The sequence below is a fragment of the Thamnophis elegans genome, chromosome 3 (assembly GCF_009769535.1).
Source record: "Thamnophis elegans isolate rThaEle1 chromosome 3, rThaEle1.pri, whole genome shotgun sequence".
NCBI classification, from domain to species: Eukaryota; Metazoa; Chordata; class Lepidosauria; order Squamata; family Colubridae; genus Thamnophis; species Thamnophis elegans.
Window position 1 is genome coordinate 68,577,335 of NC_045543.1, and position 22,559 is coordinate 68,599,893.

The window sequence follows — 22,559 nt, forward strand, 5'->3', positions numbered from 1 at the left end:
CGTCCTCCCCTACTCTGCAAAGTAGGGAACAGAAAATTTGAAGTAAGGTCCATTTTGCTTTTAAATGTGGGTAGCATCTATAATCTAGAATAATAGAATTAGAAGGGCCATTTAGCTATTAAAGTCCAATCGTCTGTTCAATGTAGGGATCCATATTACAGGTAGTCCTTAAGTTATGACCATAATGGAGCCTGCCAAACAGGTTGTAAAGATTTTCCCTTCCCTTTCAGCTCACCCACGTCTCTTGGCCTAATGATGTCAAAGAAGTTTCTTTAGTAAAAAGGAAAATATGCAAGCAATTTGGAAAGTTTGCTTTGCTTTCTGCGCTAGGAGACTCAGCAAGCTCACCTGAGATATGAACGGTGATAACGCCAGAGTTGTTCTTTTACAGATACAGCCTATTTGTTCATTTAATTTGAGCTCCTAGCTTACTTTTTGGGTATAAGTTGACCCCTTCTTCTTTGTAGCAGCCCCTCAAATATTGGAATACTGCTATTGTCAGGCCTGGAAGTCATCTTTTCCATTGGACCTTCAGGCCTGCCACATATAATGCTGTGGGAAAATGGGAGTGGGGGATTATATGTAGTATGGGAGATATATAGTCATAGTAACATCTCAGAGAGTCAAGGACATCTTGCCCTGCACCTGGAGGGGTATGACTGGGAAGCATCTCCAGTTGGGACGGTTCCTGATTGGGCCATGTGACGGACATGGACGGGGGCTTGAACTTTCATTTGGGTGGGGAAAACCTGGAAGCTTTCAGATTCGGATTTTCCCAGATGTGCCATTATGACATCCCTAATAAAGTGGAACTTTAAGGAACTTCGGAGTCTTATTTTGTTTGGGGTGTTACTTGGAAACCTGACAGCTATCATGTCATCCCTAGTTCTTCTTTTCTATAGACTGGCCATACCCAATTCCTGCAATTGTGATCTCCAATTTCTGCTTCCTTCCTACCATTCCTTTTATATTCTCCCCTGAAATTCTCTTCCTCAGATGATTTAAAGCTACTAAATGCTACTATCATGTTGTTATGGGACCTGAACTCTTGAACTCCGTTGCTCTTAGGTAGATTTTCAAATGGTTCTTTGAAAAATCATTTGAAAATTATTCCAGCTATTAAAAACAGGGTGGCTTCCAGCTGAGAAAGGCTAGATTCTGCTAACTTCAAATATGTTTAATCTTCTTGAGCCAAAGGCTGATGTTATAGCAAGGTGTGGGTGGGACAGGGAGGAATCAAAACCCAAGGGAAAATATGTGTTGCTTCTCCCTTGCTCTATATGACCTTCATCAGCTCAGCCGTAACAGCAGCCTGAAAACAGATATACTGGGGCTTTTGACTTTCATCAGCCTCAAGATTGACAGCCATTGTACAAATTTGATTCAATCACTCTGATATCTGGCTTAAGCTGACTTTGCCATCAGGCACCTCGTAGGCTACAGGACTAACATTGGCACAAGAATCAATATTATTTTCCATTTCTCCCTTAAATTAGTTGATTTTATGAATAGGGGGAAGAGGAAAGTTGGCTTCTGATGTGTGTGCATCTTACACACACACACACACACACACACACACACACACGGAAAAGGTTCCCCTCACACATATGCATGTGGCCGGCATGACTAAACGCCAAAGGTGCATGGAACACTGTTATCTTCCCACCAAAGGTGTACCTATTTTTTCTACTTGCATATACATACATACATACATACATACATACATACATAATATATGTGCATACACAGAGAGAGAGAGAGGGATAGAGAGAAACAAAATCCCCTTTTTCTTTTACACTCAGAGGTGATAAGGTGTTAAATATCTAAAAGACATCTTATTTCTCAGGAAACTGTAATATATAATCCAAGCTGTCCAGGGAGAGAACACTGAGAAGGAAAAAATAGGTGAGCAGATGTGTGTTTTTTCAATAAACATGTATATAATTGCAATGCTATAGAGTTATTTTGTGTGCTTCACACCCAGGCATGTTTATAACCAAAGACAGAACTAAAATAAAGCAACAATTATACTCTAAGGAACAAAGTACATCTTGAACATCACCTAAATCTCTGGCATATAGAAAAATAAATAAATAAAGGAGTAGAAACTGAAGTATAAGGGGATAATGGGAAGGGTTTTTTTAAAAAAAAAATTCTGGGGTAGATTTCAGGATTTGGAATTCATACAAACCAGGGTGTGGACCTTGTACTAGGTTCAGCTTTCCCACCAGATAGTCATATAATATCAGTAGAAAGACAATCGTTTATCAGTTTTGGCTGTTACATGCAAGTATATCACTCCGAAGGCCACTCAGGTGAGATGGACGGTGTAGAAATTTGACAAATAGATTAATAAAAAATAAATAGATTCACTCCTACCTGGAGAAGCTCTGGAGACATGAATGCTGGTAGCTCAAATTAGATTATTATTATATATTCTTCATTGAATGGTCCTTGAGGACAGTTTTGCTTAAAGGATGGCACCATACCTGGAGACTAGTGTCACTTGAAGGTTTCTACTTAATCCCAGAGGATTCCTTCAATTTGTTCAAGGTGTTTGCCCAGCAAATTCGTATTCAATTTAGCACCAAGCTATTTACAAGACCACCAATTTTAAAAGTATGCATCCCGGGGGGCGGGGGGGGGGTTTGAAAATTTTTAGCAACCGGTTGTCAGCCCTCAGGCTGCCATCCAGGGGGAACCTGTCCATCACCATGCCCGCTCGGCCATGCTTACATGCCACTAACGCTGCCACGTTGATGTTACCTCTCTGATGTCGATTGAGCCTGTAGCTGCATGTGGCTCTTCTACTTGGGTGCAACTGCCTACTCTGATGTAACTCTTTTGCTTGGATGCGGCTAACCAGGAAAGAAGCTATGATGACCCTGAGCGGGGGTGTGCCTGAGGGTGTGGGTCATGGTGATTGGTGATGGTGTGTGGGTGTCATCTGGGTGGAGTTGTGGGTGGAGCTGGGTGGGATAATGGTATACTGTATATATATGGGTGATGGTGTTAATTTGGTTAGAACTGACTTGGATTTGATTACCTTTGTATCATTGTCACTTAGTGCTGGTTATCACATAGTTTCTTAGATAGAGATAAAAGTTTTTCACCAAAAAAACTGAATCTCTGTTTGTATGCAACGTGAACGCCGGAACGTGACACCGGTTTTCTGTGCAGTTGCTGGGTGGGCGTGAATGGGGGGAACAGCGTACTCAGGTCATTTTTGCCCTCCCCAGACTCCTGCCTCTGGGAGGGTGAAAACATCCCCTGGACTCCGGAGGCCCTTTACGGCCCATTTATGGACTTCCCGAACTTCTGGGAGGCCATTTTTCAGCCTCCCAGAGCCTTCGCGTGGGCCCTGCACTTACCTGGCATGATGAACAGTAGAGACTCCTGGGAGGGGTGGGTGACAGGGGCCAGCCAGTTGTTCCAACTACCGGTTTGGCAAACCGGATGCACAATTACCATCTGTTCTCCCAAGCCGGTCTGAACCGCCTGAATCCACCCCTTTATGCATCCACTCTCCGCTAGTCATTCCAAAAATGACTTTTGTTGGTACAATCATAGCTAAACTTAACACGAGCACCTAATTTGGCTTTTTCTCATTGAGCACTCGAACTATGGAAGAAATGCTACTAGACCTGAACTAAGGTTTAGCAAGAGACTAAAAGATGCAGTCACTAGGGCTTTTATATATAGTTTTGTATTTTAACAATTATTTTGTTTTTTTTATGCTAGTGATTATATTTGTTAAATTTAATTGCATCCTGATGATTTTTAAAATTCTGTTTTTGCCTGATGCCTTTAGATCTGCTAGAAGCCTAAACAGCATATGCATTTTCTTAAGTAAATGTATAAATTCATTGCTGGTGCTTGTAGGGGAAAATAATTCTAATCTGTGTGTATATCTATATTACTACAGAGTGCAAGTGACAACAGTTATTTGGCAAAGCGCTGCGAACTTCATTATAATGTCAACCAAAGAGTAAGACATCCACGCACACCTGGTAGGGTTCAATGACTTCAAAAGGAGTGAAGGAATAAGCAGCCTGCTCACAGGCGTATTTTCTTCTTCTTAGTGTGCTGTTGTGCCTTTAAGGCTCAGGTATACTGTGACATTTTGGGAATTGGGAATTACATTTTTGTCAAAAAAAGAAAAGAAAAAACAGCCTGCATGGAGACAACTCCCAGGCTGATCCTGGCAAACAGTGCAGAAAAACTGTATTTTCTTCCTGAGGCAGGAAGACACACCCAAACTTCCTGCCAGAGTCACTTTCTGAGCTTTCAGGTCTACGAATGAGCCACACCTTTGGGGAGATGTCTGTTTGCCTGCCAGGAAAGATCAGTCAGCCAATATGTTAACTGTGAGAGCATATTTTGGTTCCCCTGGGGCTTCCCTCTCTCCCTCTCCCTCTTTCTCTTCCCCTCTGCTGAACCTAAATAGCACTTCCAGTGAAAAGCACTTCTTAATTGACCTATCGTTGAACCAAATGGATAAAACACGTTTCTCAGAATTCCTGTCTTCGTGCATTGCAGTAGGTCGTCTGTGGAGCATTCTCTATAGAGAGAGCAAACCTATAGTGGCCTTATAGTTGGGAATCTGAATTAGGAGTGGGGAGGCTCAAGTTCAAATTTTGATTTAGCCACGATGCTCCTGGGTGGCTCTGAACAAGGGCCATCTCTCCACTCTGCCTACCTCATAGGATTGTTGCAATGATAAAATAAAGAGAGAACCCATGCCTTGAGTTCTGACAGGATATAACTAGGATACATGAATGAATGAGGCTGCCTAAGATATCATCTTGCAATACATCTCCCTTGTCTAAGTTATTGCCCATTTATAATGGGAAGAACAAAAGTGGAAACAGCTTGTAATGCTTACATAAATCATACTTAACCACCATTCAGACATCTATGGAGATTCTCAGTCATCCAGGTCATGGTTGTCCCAAAGCTGCTTTTTTTTTCCAGGAAGCACCTGGACTTTCTGGTTTTTCTTTGAAGACATTTCGCTTCTCATCCAAGAAGCTTCTTCCGCTCTGACTGGATGGTGGGGAATAGAAGGATTTATACTCCTTGCAGACAGCTGGTCATTTGCATTCCTTTAGTGGGTCATTAAGGTCACCTGGAGGTTTAATAAGGTCACCTCAATGGTGCAAATGGGTATGGAGCCTTCTTGGAAGTTCTGAAAGGACTGTGTTGTAGGCTGGAGATAGATGATGCCGTATCCCTCCCCCTCTGTTGAGAGAGGAGTGTTCAATTTTGACACAGATGGCCTGCTTGCCCCCTCTTTCAAACCATCTATAAAGAGGCCATCTATGTCAAAACTTGAACAGCCCCTCGCTCAACAGAGGGGGAGGGATATGACATCACCTCTCTCCAATCAACAACACAGTCCTTTCAGCAGTTTCGAGAAGGCTCCACACCAATTTGCACCACTCAGGTGACCCTGAGGACAGATAAACCCCCAGGTGACCTTAATGATCTGCTAAAAGAATGCAAATGGCCAGCTGCCTGCAAGGAGTATAAATCCTTCCATTCCCCACCATCCAGTCAGAGATAAGAAGCTTCTTGGATGAGAAGCGAAACGTCTTCAAAGAAAAACCTGAAAGTCCAGTTGCCTCTTGAAAAAAGCACCTTGGGGACAACAATTCAAACATTTCACTTTTTCAGCGGTTAACCCTGCAACACGATGGCTGCAAATCCCTTTCTCTTCTGTGCTTCTCACCATTCTCACAGCACTTCCAAATAGATCCTTTGGAGCCCATGGAGACACCACATCTTTAAAACAGCTGCTGCACTTTATCTAGGAAAAGATATACACTAGTTGGATAAAGCCTTTGAAACAGGTGAATATTCATGATCCAGCAGCACATTTTTTGGACTCCAATCCATGGCACAGCCTAGCTCTGCTCAATAAATGAACCACAAGAAAGTGATAAGACATGTTTGCTGATAAATCAAAGGGTTGTTATATGTCATGGCATCACTTGTCAAATGTGCTATTTCAGGGCATCTCATATCTTCAGCTCCGTTGGGAACTGACAGACTGTAGTCTAAATCTCGCCTGACCTTCTGACCCATTCTGCTCGAACCTTTGGACTAAAAATCCTTCCTCTTGTTGATGTTCCTCACTCTAAGTTGTCATTTCAAGAGAAACGTGAGAGCCAGAAAAAGCTGTTTTCACTGATTTTGTTCTCGTCTTAGTTTCCCCCGAAAGGAAACGAACGGGAGGTGTGATTCACAGAATCTGCTGCTAGAGGTCACAGCTTTGGATATGGCTCAGCTTCAACAAGTAAGTTATTAAAAGGCCAAATTCTCATTCCCAAGTTCTAATAGATCCCTTCATCATCATCTAATAACAACAGTTCTTGGGAAAAGCAGGGAAGGTTGCAAATGGTGACCATGGGGCACTTTAACTGGTCATGAACATTAGTTGCCCAAGCAATTTAATTGGTGGCTGAGATAGCCAGAACTCTGAGGACTGGTCATAACCACATTTGGCAACCATTGTAACTTTGAATGGTTGCCGAATGAGCAGTTGTAGGCCAGGGATTACGTGTGCATGCTTACATTTTTTTAAAGTCTTTTCGATTCAACCTAAACCAGTGATGGTGAACCTTTTCGGCACCAAGGGCCGAAAAGTTAACACGGAAATGTCACACGCGAGCTTTGGAAAAGTTGAACTCCCGGGTTCTTGCACCCATGCGTGCCTGATGAACAGCGGGCCAGCCCATATGTGCAGGCCGGTTTTCGGCACTGCTGCATGTGTGAAGGGATTGTGCTCCGGAAAAGCTGAACTCCCGGGTTTTGGCATGCATGCACACCTGACAATCACCAGTGCACACAAAGGACAGCTGATCGTTGCGCTCGCACGTGTGCCATAAACCCAGAAGACAAACTGGCAACATGGCTTCATGTGCCACTTTGGGCACGCATGCCATAGGTTTGCCATCACAGACCTATACTTTCACTTCCATGAATGCATGCATCAATTCCATTCCACAATAACAAACCACCTTCATTCATACCGCTTGCAAATTTCTCCCTTTGTCTCATTTTCAAACATGCAACATATTGTTCTGCATTTTAATTTAATTTAATGTAATAGAAATTATTGATTGATTGATTCGTGGCCTTAGTCGATCAAGGATGATCGACTAAATTATGCTTTTTAAGACAACAGGGAAAGTGTAGAATAAGTCACTTGCAGCGTTCCTATTACTGTAATGGTAAGAAGACAACACTAATCAGTTTAAACACCTTTTGATCGATATATCCCAAGCACAGCTAAAATGCTAGATTGCAGCAATTTTATAAAATTGCTCTTGGTTTAATAAATGCATTTTGTCTATGACTTTGGGGTGCCTATTTCAGCAATGTAGCAATACAGCTCCAGTTCCTTTTTCAGGTGCCCCTCGTAAAGATCTTACGCAGGGTGACTTGAGCTGACTCATAACGCCATGAGGGTCAAACTAATACATTACGTTCTGTTACCTGTTTAACATTTCCCAGTCTCCTTTGTGACTTCAGTCTTAATTTTCAGCTGACAGACTGCAACAAACAGATTTGGTAGTTTACTTTTGATATTATACAGCTGTCTCAAGCACAAATGTCAGCAAAACCTGTTCTTTGGTCAGTAATCCACAGCATAAAGCTGCAAAAAAGGGAATTATATCCTCTGGCTTCAGACACTGTTAACAATCTTAAAATGTCAGAGGGCCCCCTACTGCTTAATAATATAGAACTTGCACAGCGTTCAAGTGGAGAATATGGGAAGAAAAGTGATCCAAGTCCTGAATGCCTGTACAGGTAGTCCTCAACCTACAACAGTTCACTTAAAGTTACAACAGCACTGAAAAAAAGGTACTTATGAGTCACGACCATTTTTCACACTTATGACCATTGCAGCATCCCCATGGTCATATGGTTTACATTCAGATGCTTGGCAACTGATTCACATTTACGACAGCTGCAGAGTCCTGGGGAAGCCAAATTCACTTAACAACAGTGTAACTAATTTAACAACTGCAGTGATTCACTTAACAAACGTGGCAAGAAAAGTTGTAAAATGGGGCAAAATTTATTTAACAAACTTCTCCGTTAGCAACATATATTTTGGGCTCAGTTGTGGTTGTAAGTTAAGATCAGGGTGGCTCTCTAGTATTCAGGGTTTGGTTCACTTTTTATGAATGCAGTTAAAATACATTTCTCCAGTAAATGGGATGAGAGGCCTATGAGCATATCAGTTAGGAAATCACTGTTATTTTTCAGGTTTGCATGGACTTAAAAACTGTACTTAACTAACTGTTTTGTATAATTGGGCTGGTTTTTGAATAAACAAATATCTTATTAAAGCCAAGGACTGCTAATTTAGAATAACCAACATGCGTTAAAATGTCTGAATAATAAGCAATATATAATGCACACATATTTTATAACAGTTACAAACATAAGAACATAAAAGCAATAGAAGATTTCCAATGGCTTTTGAGATAGCTCTGTGTCACTTTTAGTAACAAGGCTTCACATTATCTGATAATGTGCTGCTGCACAGATTTGTTTTACCTGAAAGCTGAAGCAGGCCTCTTGGCCAAATAAAAAGGTGAGCAGGAATTCATGTGGCTGACCTAGAAATATTGTTAATTAATAACACAAGAGGTTTGGTTCACAGTATGCAATATATCACAGGTACAAGTAGTTCTGGAGTGATGACTGTAATGGAGCCCACAATGACTTTTGTTAAGTGGTCAACATGTACCAAGATCCAATTTTATGTCTTTTTTTTTGCAACAGTCATTAAACAAACATGACAGTCATAAAGTGAATATGACAATAAGATTTATATTATGAATGTAGGAGAGAAAACACTTATGATTTCAGTAGTGTAGGCAGTGGTGAGATGAATTAAGGGGAAAAATTGAATTATTTCAAAGGCATAGAAAATATTTTATTATGTGGGCACAATGAATACCTACCCTGTAAATAGGGGACCTAAGAAAGAGTCAGAACAAATCACTTCTGTATTTCTACACTAGCTGGCACAAACCAATTAAAAATTTCTTCCACACTATCTACTCTATCTCCAGTCATCAGCAAAGAGAAAATGTAATTATAAAAAAATAGAAAAAAAGTCAAATATTAGTTTTTTTTTTTTTAAAAAAAGTTTACTCATTCATGAAGCTCATATATTGTATTAATGGTGTGTTTTTGGCTAAGTGTGTGGTATAACCCAATTATTGTGGTTGATTTATTTTGGCTGAGTGTAATGTGAGAAACAAATGTGACACAATCAACAAACCATGTTTTAAAAGATTTTTGCACAGTGGTTTGTGTGTTCTTATGCATTGTATCACTAAAAAAAATAACTATGTTTTACAAAAGTAGTGAACCATTAGCCTAATTTGAAAAAACTGTTCCAATTGGATTTCCTGAATTCTGTCATTCAAAGCTGAGAAAATTCTTGATTAAGCTTCATATTGCACTTTCCCTCCCCCCACTTGTTTTAATGTCCTCAGTGGAGTGAGCATGATTTACACAACAACCCAGAACCCCAAAAATAAAAGTCAGCAAGTCATAGGCGTAGCATAAATGACAAAGTCAATTTTTTTCAGAGGTATTTCATGAGAAGAGTACTCCATTCCTCTACTCACAATAGAATTCCCTATACCAACAGGCCTGAAATTTTGGGCTTGAACAATCTGGAATTGCGTCACCTGTGGTTCGATCTAAGCATAGTACACAAAATTGTCTGCTAGAACATCTTGCCTGTCAACGACTTCTTCAGCTTAAACCACAATAATACACAGGCAGATCAATCGATGCAAACTCAAGATAAACCACTTCAAATCCGATTGCAGAAAATACAACTTCAGCAACAGAGTGGCCAATGTCTGGGATGCTCTACCTGACTCCATTGTTACAGCCTCAACCCCCGCATAGCATCAGTCTCAAACTGTCTACCGTGGACCTCACCTCATTCTTAAGAGGTCCGTAAAAGGAGCATGCATAAGCGCACCAGTGTGCCTACCATCCAGGGGTGGGTTTCAAAATTTTTTAGAACCTCTTCTGTAGGTGTGGCCTGCTTTGCAGGAGTGACTTGCCGGCCATGTGTAAAATGTGGTGAAACTCACTTAACAACGCTCTTGCTTAGCAACCAAAATGTTGGCTCAGAAACTCTGGCATTTGAAGCACGCAAGTCTTAAAGCTGTCCCTTAAAAACTCTTGCACCCCTAACCCTTTAGAAAAAAACCCCAGAGATGTTTAAACTTGACAGCTTTAAGACTTGTGGACTTCAACTCCCAGAATTCCTCCTCTTGCTCTTCATCTTGATGATGTGCAGACGGGCAGGGGGAGGGAGCTGGAACCGGTTATAAACAGCACTGTAGATTTATGGAACCTCTTCTATAGAAGAGGTTAGAACTGGCAGGAACCTACCACTGCTACCATTCCTGTTTTACTGTCCCCATTTATCTGCATTTACTTCCTTTGTTCATGTTTATGTTCATACCTATACTTGTTATCCTGTACATGTTTGACAAACAAACAAACAAACAAACAAACAAACAAACAAACAAACAAACAAAGAAACAAACGTAGTCAAAGGAAGGCCCACCAGCCAATCAGTTGGCCATCTCAATACAGCCCTAGACTAATAGTCTGTAGAGCAGGGCTGTCAAATGTCTGGGCCATGGGCCAGATGAGTCACATGTGGCCACGCCCATGCCCGGTTTAGAGAAGGGGGAAAAAAGTCCCGATACATCATGTGATGCCGCCGTGACAATGTGAGTTTGAGACTCCTGCTGTAGAGATTCTCAGTCACCCAGATCATGGTTGTCCTAAAGGTGCTTTTTCAGGATGCAACTGGACTTTCTTGTTTTTTCTTTTGAAGACATTTTGCTTTTCATCCAAGTTTTTTCAACTCTGACAGGATTACCAACTGTCTGCAAGGAATCTAAATCCTTCCATTCCCTACTATCCTGTCAGAACTGAAGAAGCTTCTTCGATGGGAAGTGAAATGTCTTCAAAGGAAAAAACAAGAAAGCCCAGTTGCCTCCTGAAAAAGCACCTTAGGGACAGCCCTAGACTTTTATTTGGAAGTTTCAGAATTCCTGCACGTGGCAGACAGTAACACCGCAATAAACTCCTGGACTTTCCCTTACGTAGGCACAGGCCATTGCCAAACTTCTGTCAGTCCTTTTCTTGACTGAAGAATAGCTGGCTTGCCCACCTTTGCAAACAAGGAACAGCTGGATGTGCCTTTCATACAAATAATCACTTTACAATTTATAGCTATTCTCAGACTTGAAGGATGTAGGAATAAAATCTACTGTTTTGATTGCCCTGCAGCTTCCCAGATTGTATAAAGTTAGACAGCCTTCATGCAGTTACTCCTATAAGTAATTTACCTTTACAGACCACAGTGAGGTCTATGACCGCATTGCCTGTCTGTACTTTCACTCTGTAGCTCAAAGCCAACAAGAGCAAATAGAGAATTAAAAAATAGAAAATATTAGTTTTTCCTCTACAGATATCTAGCTATATTTGCACAAAACATTTAGTGATTTCTAAAAAATTCTCCAGAGTTAGGCAAACCTAACTTACATGGTTAAAGGTAAAGGTGCCTCTTGTACATATGTGCTAGTCGTTCCCAACTCTAGGGGGCGGTGCTCATCTCCGTTTCAAGGCCGAAGAGCCAGCACTGTCTGAAGATGCCTCCGTGGCCATGTGGCCCGTACGACTAAATGCTGAAGGCACACGGAACACTGTACCAAGGGTGTTTCCTATTTTTCTACTTGCATTTTTACACGCTTTCAAACTGCTAGGTTAGCAGAACCTGGGACAAGTAACGGGAGTTCACTCCCTGGCGCTAGGGATTCAAATCGCCGAACTGCTGACTTTTCTGATCGATAAGCTCACTTAAAACCATTGCAGCCTCCCCGTGTTCATGTGATCAAAATTCTGATGCTTGGCAACTGACTCACATTTATGTCCATTGCATCCTGGGGTCATGTGATCCCCCTTTGCGCCATTCTGTCAAGCAAAGTCAATAGGGAGGCCAGATTCACTTAACAGCTGTGTTACTAAACAATGGCAGTGATTCACTCGATATCTGGGGTAAGAAAGGTCATACAATGGGACAAAATTCACTTTACAGAAGACTCACATAGCAACCAAAGTTTTGAGCTCAATTGTGGTCGTAAAATGAGGACTATCTATAAATCTAACTTTGGCCTGTTACCCAAATACTCTTATTTCAACTTGGAATAAGTTACACTGTGTTAGTGAAATTTATAAAACAACCAATAGCTATTTTACTTGTTTGATGTGAATGACACAAAGACAAAAAAGGCATGGTTATAGCTGTTTTGGAAGTTACAAAGATAGTATTATGTTGTTGGTGTTCTAAATTATCCTGTTCCTACAGGGCCATAAATCTTTATAACAAAGGATAGTTCTGTATTGCGGAAAGCTGCTTTTAGGTTTCAAAAACTCATTTTTGTCCTTTATTTTGGTCATTTAATTTAATGCACAGTCTTTCTTATTCATGAGAAAAAATATGGAAATGAAACTGTCTTTTTAACATAAATTTACATATGTACCGGTAGTTAATGTTAGATATTTTCATTCCAATAAGATTGGGGGGGGGGGTTGGCTCTGGAATTGTCCTTTGCAAAGTTATCAACATAGGAATTAAATTGTTTATTCTCTTTCAGATTTGCCCTTTCCAGTCCATCCTCCCCACACCCAAGAAATATGCTCACCATACTATAGATGAACTTGAAAATTGACTTAGGATGTACTGATAGGTAGTACTCTATTGGTGGAGTTTATAGAGGGTCATGGAAGATTGGATGTCTTCATGCTGAGTAGATCAACTGCTAAATGAAGAAAAAGAGGTATCCTCTAGCTCAGAGGTGGTATTCAGCAGGTTCTGACCAGTTCTGGAGAACCGGTAGTGGAAATTTTGAGTAGTTCAGAGAACTGGTAACTACCACCTCTGACTGGCCCCGCCCTATCTAATCTCTGCCTCCTGAGTCCCAGCTGATAGGGAGGAAATGGGGATTTTGCAGTAACCTTCCCCTGGAGTGGGGAGGGAATGGAGATTTGACAGTATTCTTCCCCTGCCACGCCCACCAAGCCATACCCACCAAGTCACACTCACAGAACCAGTAGTAAAGAGTTGCATCCCACTACTGCTCTATCTATAATAGAGAAACAGATATCTCAAATCCTGATTGCAGTATTATGTGGTCCAAAAACATTTACCCTTTTTCTCACAAAACATTTATTCCACTGAAGCCACTCACTCAGCTAAATCATCTTAGTGGCAGTTTTGGTATAGGTACAGCCAGACTAAATGGGATTTAAAGTCACATTTTGGGGTCAGAGAAATCCACTAGCCTATTGACCTGACTTAGCAGCTGAAGTCCATCAGGATTTAGGATGGAGTCATGTGTTTGGCTGCTCTATGCCTCCAGCTGTTTCTTGGAGGACCAGAGTGCGACACAAAGCAATTGGACTTTCATGTTCCTCAAACATGGTTGAAGTTAGCTTAGTTTAACCACAACCGGGCTTGTTTGGGACTAAGCTGTAATGCCAATAGAGTCTGTTGATTGGGTCAATTAATCTTTTTGGTGTTTCCACAGCAAAAAGGTGATCCAATTTAATGTGGGGATGGGGCTAGAATGTTACTTTAACACAATTCTGTCCGTTTAACCACTGAATTATAGCTTTCCTCTATTCTCTGATTTTTGTGCATCTGCTCCCTTGACAACAGTCTTGTGTAACTTGTGCAGTGTGGCTCTCCAAACAGAATGTGAATTTGTCCTTCAATTGTTTCAAGAAGATTGCTATTCTAAGTTTTAGTATGTTGAATATATTTTCTGAATCATTTTCTTGATCGTTCCTGCAATCTCATGGTTCACACCAGTGACGTGCGAAGTTTATGGCTGGTGAGGCAGTCTTTTCCCCCCGACATCCCACTGGATCTCTGGATGGACCCCATCGCTCAGTGAAATACAGCAGCTTCTTTGGTGGCAGACTAGAATGGGTGGCTCCTACCCAGGAGCTGAATGGAACAGCTGCCAGATGTGCTTAGAGGTGTAGCTTGAGAGATGCCCAAATTGGTTTGGTAGTCTATTTGCTGGATTCTATGGGAGCTGTTTAGATGAAAGATGTGCACCCTTCACCTACAAGACAAGTATCCTAATTGTCTTACAATGCATTGCTGTGGGGCCTAGCTTGGACTGCTCACTGGATGGCTGGACGCAGAGAAGAGCTGAGCTGTTGCTGGGAAAGGGGTAGATCTGGTTCATTCCTATGTTTTTGTATCTTGCTCTTATTTTCACACGTGTCCCGGCACGCCTTTCCACCATAGAGCGAAACAGGTCCCGCTGTATGGCCGTGGTATGGCGGCATGCACTTTAAAGTGCCGGTGCGCCTTTCCGCCATAGAGCAAAACACATCCCACTGTATGGCCGCAGCGCAACAGTGGGACGTGTTTTGCTCTATGGCGGAAAGGTGCTCCGTCACTTTAAAGTGCATGCCGCCGCACTACGGCCATACAGCAGGACGTGTTTTGCTCTATGGTGGAAAGGCACGCAGCCATTCACATGACTTCACATTTTATGATCCCATCACTTAACAATGGCAGTCCTGGCCCCAATTGCTGTCTTAACCAAAAGATTTATTATAGTCAGGGATCGGCTGCTACTGCTAACGTTACGGCTGTTTCAGAGAACTCCAAATCCCACCCCTGGCTGGCTCCACCCAGCCCCGCCCACCCTACCCCACCCCTCCCAGGAGTCTCCACACGGCCCATTTTGGATGCAAGGTAAGTGCAGGGCCCACGTGGAGGCTTAGGGAGGGGGAAAAATGGGCCTCCCAGGAGCTCCAGAAGACCTCTGATGGCTCAAGGAAAGACTCCAGAGCCTGGGGAAGGCGAAAACGCCCTCACACCATGGTGCAGGAGGCCAATTAAGCCATCCCCACCATGGCCACGCCCAACCAGCAACTGGGCAGAGAACCCATTGCTGAAATTTTTGAACTCCTCCCCTACTTATAGTATCTTGAATAGAAAACTGCAGCTATTTGGTATTACTAAACACAAATATTAATGAAGAAAATGCAAACATAACCATTGTGGCTTGTCAATCAGCATTTTTATTTGAAAGAGCAACACTGTTCATGGTATAGTTTATACATGAAAAGCAAAAGGACTGCCTTCATTTCACATGGTCCAATACTGAAGTGGCACATCTGAAGCAGCACAAGGTTTATATACAGATTTATATAGAGAAACAGAATTCTGGGTAATTCAAATGAAACAACAATAAACCAGCTAGACACCATTTTACACCCCAACTGGAGGAAGTGGTACATAAATGCATAGAGGACAGCATGGAGAGAAAAATAATTGAAATGTGTTTGTGTATGTAACTATGTGTCACTATAATTCCTAAGCACACATACACACAAAAATCTGTTATTATTTAGTCCTCACTGAGGGCAGAATATACACAAATGATGTTCAAAGAACACAAGGTAGATGAAAATAAAACTACATGGTGTACGTTGCTTATTATTATTAGTAAATATATAAAGGGCTCATGACGTTTTAAAATTATGCTTCTTATGCCTAGATTTTACACAAAGTAAAAGGAGTTGAATGTTGTTTTTAAAATGTTTTCTCCAAGTATGATTGTGACTTCTGCTGGCATTGTGCTTTTAATATTTAAGTTTTCTAAGCAAGCACATAGGCTAACGTCCAAAGTTAATCTTCCCTGCTTTAACTTTTGGATGCTATTAAAAAGCCTTTAAGTAACCTGGATATTGAACAGCTCTTGAATTAACAATCTAAAATGGGGCTGGCAGACTAAAAAGTTTAGCATTATTATTATTATTATTTTAACTAGAACCCCAGATTCACCAACCAGAGCCAGGTAAGAGCTAAATACATTTAGATTTAAAAAAAAAAAAAAACAAGGAGCCTCTGAGCACACTAAGCAAAAGAATTTGTTCTGAGCACTAGCAGTCGGTAGGACCCTTTCACTTTAAAATGACAGCTGGGTACCCTTAATTCTCCTCACGTCAGCAATTTTAGGCAGAATTTTGCTGTTGTTGTTGCTAGTGTTAAACAATTGTGAATTAAAACACAATTGTCCACACATACAAAATCTACTAATAGATTCCTTAGATACCTTCTGCCACACCTGGAATATAGCAAATACAGCGCAGTGAGTGGCTGATGTGTCCCCGCTGTTTGGATAGGGAAAGATGGAATGTCCAAGGACGTGGTTTCCCCCCCTTCCTCTTCTTTGTAGAAAGAGAAGAAAATAATGATATAATGTCAATATGCTTTATCTTACCCAATCACTCAGCTGCTTTCTTTCCATAATACTAAGACCTGCACCATTAATTGGCACATCCTCTCATCCCAACAGTGCAAAGACATCTCTGTAGTAACCTGGACATCCCACGTGTCCGGCCTTAAGAAAATATCACACATCACTACTCTGCAGCAGGGTGACACAAAAAATCAAATATTATCCGTGGGGCCAATGCAGTTTACAGTTGTGATGTGGAATAAGCAGCCATTTCATTTATTGATTTTCTTAATTTTTTTCAAAAGCAGTGGTACCAACAAATTACTTTTTTTAAAATATTATTATTTAGGAGAAACAGTAATTTTGACAGGATGGATGGGCTACCCTAATGAGGCAAAGGAACAAGAATTTCCACATAATTGATGGGGAAGAAGCCAGACTGCCCATGAATCATGCCTTCGTACCAGTTATCATCAATCTGGTTAGTGAGGGTGATGACATCGCCTTCTTTAAAACCGAGCTCTCCTTCATTTTCAGGGTCAAAGTCATACAGAGCTCGACAACACGGCTGATCCATAGCCACGCCACCTGCGTGGAAAGAAAAAAAAGATAAAAGAGAGAAACGTGGGGCTTACTAAAGGCAATTATAAGACCCAGCACTGCATACTGAACGGGCAATAAATACAACAGAAAACAGAGTCATTGTGATACCTATGATTATGGAACGTTAAATGCCTGGTTTATGCTTACATCAGCACCAGAGGAAGACTTCATTCTTCCAGTTATTTTATGAATCTCTTATTAAAATAACATTAAGCCATGAATACATGCTGGCTATTTTTAAAAAAACTTACTTTTTGAACTGGTTTACACCTCACTTTGTTGTAAATTATTACAATACTTACCTTAAAATGATATATTTTATATTATGTTATATTATTATTACATTAGGTAAAGGTAAAAGTTCCCCTCACACATATGTGCTAGTCGTTCCCAACTCTAGGGGGCGGTGCTCATCTCTGTTTCAAAGCCAAAGAGCTAGCGCTGTCCGAAGACGTCTTTGTGGTCATGTGGCTGGCATAACTAAATGCCAAAGGCACATGGAACACTGTTACCTCCCCACCACAGGTAATCCCTATTTACTTGCATTTTTATATGCTTTTGAACTGCTAGGTTTGCAGAAGCTGGGACACGTAACGTAACGGACTTTCACTCCATTACATGGCGCTAGGGATTCGAACTGCCGAACTGCTGACATTCTGAACGACAAGCTCAGCATCTTAGCCACTGAGTTACCGCGTCTCTATGATTACGAATGTTAAATGCCTGGTTTATGCTTACATCAGCACCAGAGGAAGTCTTCATTCTTCCAGTTATTTTATGAATCTCTTATTAAAATAATTTTAAGCCCTGAATATATGCTGGCTATTTAAAAAAAGCTTACTTTTTGAACTGGTTTACATCTCACTTTGTTGTAAATTATTACAATACTTACCTTAAAATGATATATTTTAGATTATGTTATATTATCCTTACATTACATTATGTTATAAAAATATTATTAAAAGAACATCACAATACCAGTCTATGATTTAGCAGCTAACTGTATTCTCTCAGTCCTTGTGGATCATAATGCTATTTGTATTCCTTTACAAATAATTGGATGGAATTGAAAATGAGATGCCACTACAGCAAATGCTATTTGTGCAAGAATGAAATGTTACCAGTGACTAATAGCCACCCAGATGTTAAAATTTTATAACCTTTTACAGAGTATGATTTTTATTAATAGAAAAACCTCCTTGGAATTAAAGTTAACTCCTCCTGAAATTCTTGAGATACAACTGAATGCATCCTTCTCTTTTCTTATCTCCATTTGGCCAGTAATATCATCTCAATATTAACTAGCCCAATCTTGCTTAGCTTTTTGATATCGGTCAAGGACCTGCCACCTAGATGGCTTTCCTTTGATAAAAGACATTCTATCAAAGGAAGGAACAACAGAAATGGATCTCTGTATAACTGATCATCTATCCCCAGATGGTTTTGTGAATCTCGTGAATCTTATCTAATATTTCAAAATCATTTAATCCCGCCCCAGCATCTCAAGGATCCCAGGATCAGAGGCTTGCCTCCAGAGAAAGGAAGAATTCTGTTCTGACCCAAGTCACACTGGCAAGGCAGAAGTTAAGTAGAATCCATTTATTGCATACTTAATTCAGCCAAAACGACCCACCAATGGTGCCGGTGAAATTCCACCCCATTCCTGTTTTCCCTGAGTCTGAATTTTCTGGCGCCATGAACTAAGTCCTAGCTGACTCATGAGGCAAAGAGGGAAATAACAATACCCACAAGTAGCAATAGCAATAGCAGTAGACTTATATACCGCTTCATAGGCCTTTCAGGCCTCTCTAAGCGGTTTACAGAGAGTCAGCATATTGCCCCCAACAATCTGGGTCCTCATTTTACCCACCTCGGAAGGATGGAAGGCTGAGTCAACCCTGAGCCGGTGAGATTTGAACCGCTGACCTGCTGATCTAGCAGTAGCCTGCAGTGCTGCATTTAACCACTGCGCCACCTTGGCTCTGAGTACCAAGTCCACAACATAGGTCCAGAGTTTCAAAAACCAAAGCACAGTCCAACTGTCCAAAATTAGAGACCCAAGTCCAGAGTCCACAACCAAAGAGTGAAGAAACACAGTCCAAGTGTCACTAGGAAGTATTCACAAAAGCTGGAAAAGTGCACATCAAAGCAAACATACACCTTCCCCTGGTGTCTGGTTAAATCACCCTTCCCCAGGTGTTCCTTGTGAGGAGGGACAGGATTGCTTCCTCGTGAGCAGCCTCACTGACCTTCTCTATCCTCCCCACACTGTGCTCTTCTCATCCATGGATCGGGTAGGGGAGGCAGCTGTTCTTTGTCAGAGGTGGTCTGGAGCCAGTCATCTCCATTGGCCCTCTGTAGCTGATCTGCTCCTAACAAGCAGCTCCCCATCCGGTTGGCTCTGCCGGTAGGTGGGTCCCTACTGTTTCAGCCGAACCAGTAGTGGCTTGGTGGCTTGGGTTGCTGGAACGGCAGTGACTGAGGCCTGCCACGCCCCCAAACCGGTTCCCCTTGTTTTTGTTTTTGAGTTCTGCGCATGCGCAGATCAATTTTAATTGCACTACACATGAGCGAACCAGCAGTAGTGCCTGCCAGAACTCACCCCTGCTCTGTCCCCCTTCCCCTAATTGCCAGATGGCTTTGGGAGTGCCTTGTCCTCATCCCCCGGACTCTCCACTCATTCAGACGGGACCGTGCCATCCCTGTCAGATGGTTTCAGTTCCAACTTCTGCTCCTCCGAACCGGGATCCAACGAAGCTATGACAATTACAGAAATTTTCTTTTACATTTCTTTTTCATCTCCTCTTTTCTCATTCTTACCTGAAGGCCTAGGAGTGGTAGCATTAGAGAGCCCTCCATTGTGCTGATTATTGTCACTTAATTCCAGGGTCATACGGGGCTTCGGCTGATATTCTCTTCTGGCCTGAACCGATGTTTCTTTTATTCTGTTAGAAAATGAGCAGTTACTAATTTGAACTAATCCAATTCTAATCCACTAAGACTAATAAAGGAAAACATTTTTTCTTGCATTTTCATAATTAGCAAGTCTACAAGCAAGCCATTAAGTATACCTCTACTACAGTACATCGTGTAAAACTTTGCCTGATTATCAAACACAGTCATCTTCATTCTTTTGGCCCTAAAATTAATGTCATAATGATCTGCCACAAAAAAAGAATGCATAAATTGTACAAACATTTGATTCACATTCAATGATTCTCCTGGACACCTTGACAGAGGACAAGTTTAGTTTAGGCTTCTATTTTGAACTATCTTTTCACCAGGTTGATATATACCTTGAATTTGATACAAATACCAGTGCCATACATTCAATTTATTTCAATGGGTATAGAAGATGATCTTACAGGCTCTCCTTTACAATGAAGAATGAATGAATACATCATTGAGGTATTATACTATGGTATGTATTATAAGCTGGGACCGGGAGTGGTGCGGTGGCCTAGAGGTGGAACTCTTGCCTCACAATCAGGAGGCTGTGAGTTTGATCCTAGGTAGAGGCATATATTTCTCTCTCTGGGCACGTTGAGATTATATCTGCTGCATATAACTCCACATTGACAACAGGAAGGGCATCCAGCCAGTAAACACTCAGCTCCATTCACTCCACCCCGCAAAGGATTATGGGGTCATTAAAAGACGATGATTGTAAGCTGGGACTGGAGTTGACTGTGGCTGCTTGTTAAGACCATTACGTGCTGGAAAACCAGGTCGTAAACCTTTCCAATATAGAATCAGGTTGGACTTTATTTTCAGCCCTACAAATTTATTTATCTCCCAACTATTCAGAAAGCCAGTATCTGAGTTACAAAGGTTCTCAGTAATACTTTTTTATTTGTACTGTTCAGCTGATTCACTGCTTAAGAGAACCTTAGGCGACACTGGCTACCTTCGTTGTAAAATAACACAGATAGTTACATTTTAAGATATCCCAGCTATTCCTGACTGCAATTCCTTCAGTTTTCATATTCAGTTTTCATATTCTTTGACAATGGGATTTCCCCATGAATTTTACTGTGGTCTTAAAAATAAAAGCTGTCATGTTCTCTTTCTTTACTTGGAGGCCTCCTCCGAGTTCCATCTGCCAGTCAGTGTCGACTGGCAACCACTACTTTTCAGTAGTAGCTCCGACCCTTTGGAACGATCTCCCCGTGGAGATTCGTACCCTCACCACCGTCCAGACCTTCCGCACAGCCCTTAAGACCTGGCTATCCCGTCAGGCCTGGGGATAAAGATCACAATCTGTCCCCACCCGAATGATGAATGAATGTTGTGTACTATTTTACTTTTATGTATTGTTTTATGTTTATTGTTTTGTACCCCCCCTCCCTATTTTATGTAAGCCGCCCTGAGTCCCCTCAGGGAAAAGGGCGGCCTATAAATATTAATAAAATCCTAAATCCTAAATCCTTTAGAAAACCTATACGAATTTATCACTAACATCAAATTTTGTCCCTGACTCCAAGGAAAGCTAAACCTAACACTACTTTCATTTTAATTGTCAATGAGATTATCTCATGTATTTTACTGTGATAAAAAAACAAGTCCGAACGAAAATCTGTCCCATTCTCTTTCCTTAGAGAACATTTAAGAATCTATCCCTAACATCAGTTTAATTATAACCCTAGTTTAATTTTAATTGGCAATGGTATTTTCCCATGTATGTTACTATGCTCCACGGAGAAGCCTGAATGAAAATGGTATCCTCTTTTCTTCACTACCGGTTCTGTAACGGGAGCGTACACGTCTGGGCATGCGCAGAAGGTCCATGATGACATCTGGGTGGGTAGGCACCGCCACCACTACTGGTTCTCCTGAACTGGTGCGAACTGGCAGAATACCACCTCTGGGATAGGGTTAGCTCCCAATGGAGTCAGTGCCAAAACTTGGTTTAGGAATAGATTCTTAAGATTTCCTCTAAGTAAGGAAAGAGAATGTGACGGATTTGGTTTTGGACTTGTTTGTGGAGCACAGTAAAATACCGTGTTTCCCCGAAAATAAGACATTATCTAATTTCCTTTAACCTCCAAAATAAGCACTTGGCCTTATTTTCAGAGAGGTCTTATTATTTTTGAGGTGCAGGAGGTGGTGAGCATGATCATCTCATGGCTGCTGCTGTATTGTAATTTTTTCAGGGAGGGCTCATTTTTGGGGAAACATGGTACATAGGAAAACGCCTTTGTCAATGATAATGAAATTAGAGTTAGGGTTATGGGTAGATTTAGGAGTAGCTGTCATTGAAGTCATGGCCAAAAATTCATGTTAGGAATAGATTCTTAGAGGTTCTCCATCCCCTTTTTCATCTCCCTCTGGCCTTCTTAGACATACCACATTTTTGGAGTATAAGATGCACTGGAGTGTAAGATGCACCAAGGTTTTGAAGAGGCAATTTTTAAAAAATAACTCCCCAAAACAGGCCCTTTTTTGCCAAAACGGGTCTGGTTCTTTTAAAAAAGGGGGCATGAATAGCCCTTAGGAGGTTTGTAGAGTGCTCCTGGGGGGGGGGCGAAATGAGCAAAAAACGGCCTGTTTTTCACGAAAATGGGCCTGGTTTTTGTCAAAAAAAAGCATTAGGAAGCTTATAGAGTGCTCCTGGGGGCTGGGGTG

At 41.4% G+C, this 22,559-nt stretch overlaps 1 protein-coding gene across 2 annotated transcripts in view; it reads right to left on the bottom strand.

Moving 5' to 3' along the window:
• Positions 1–15,148: 15,148 nt before the first annotated feature.
• The window catches only part of SH3GL2 (SH3 domain containing GRB2 like 2, endophilin A1), a 120,195-nt gene continuing 112,784 nt past the window's right edge, over positions 15,149–22,559 (bottom strand). For both annotated transcript variants that reach the window (XM_032214667.1, XM_032214668.1), the window contains exons 8-9: positions 19,755–19,879; positions 15,149–16,919 (exon numbers count right to left, since the gene is read on the bottom strand). In XM_032214667.1, the coding sequence (XP_032070558.1) occupies positions 16,717–16,919; positions 19,755–19,879 (328 nt within the window). In that variant the 3' untranslated portion in view covers positions 15,149–16,716. The remainder of the gene's footprint in view (positions 16,920–19,754; positions 19,880–22,559) is intronic.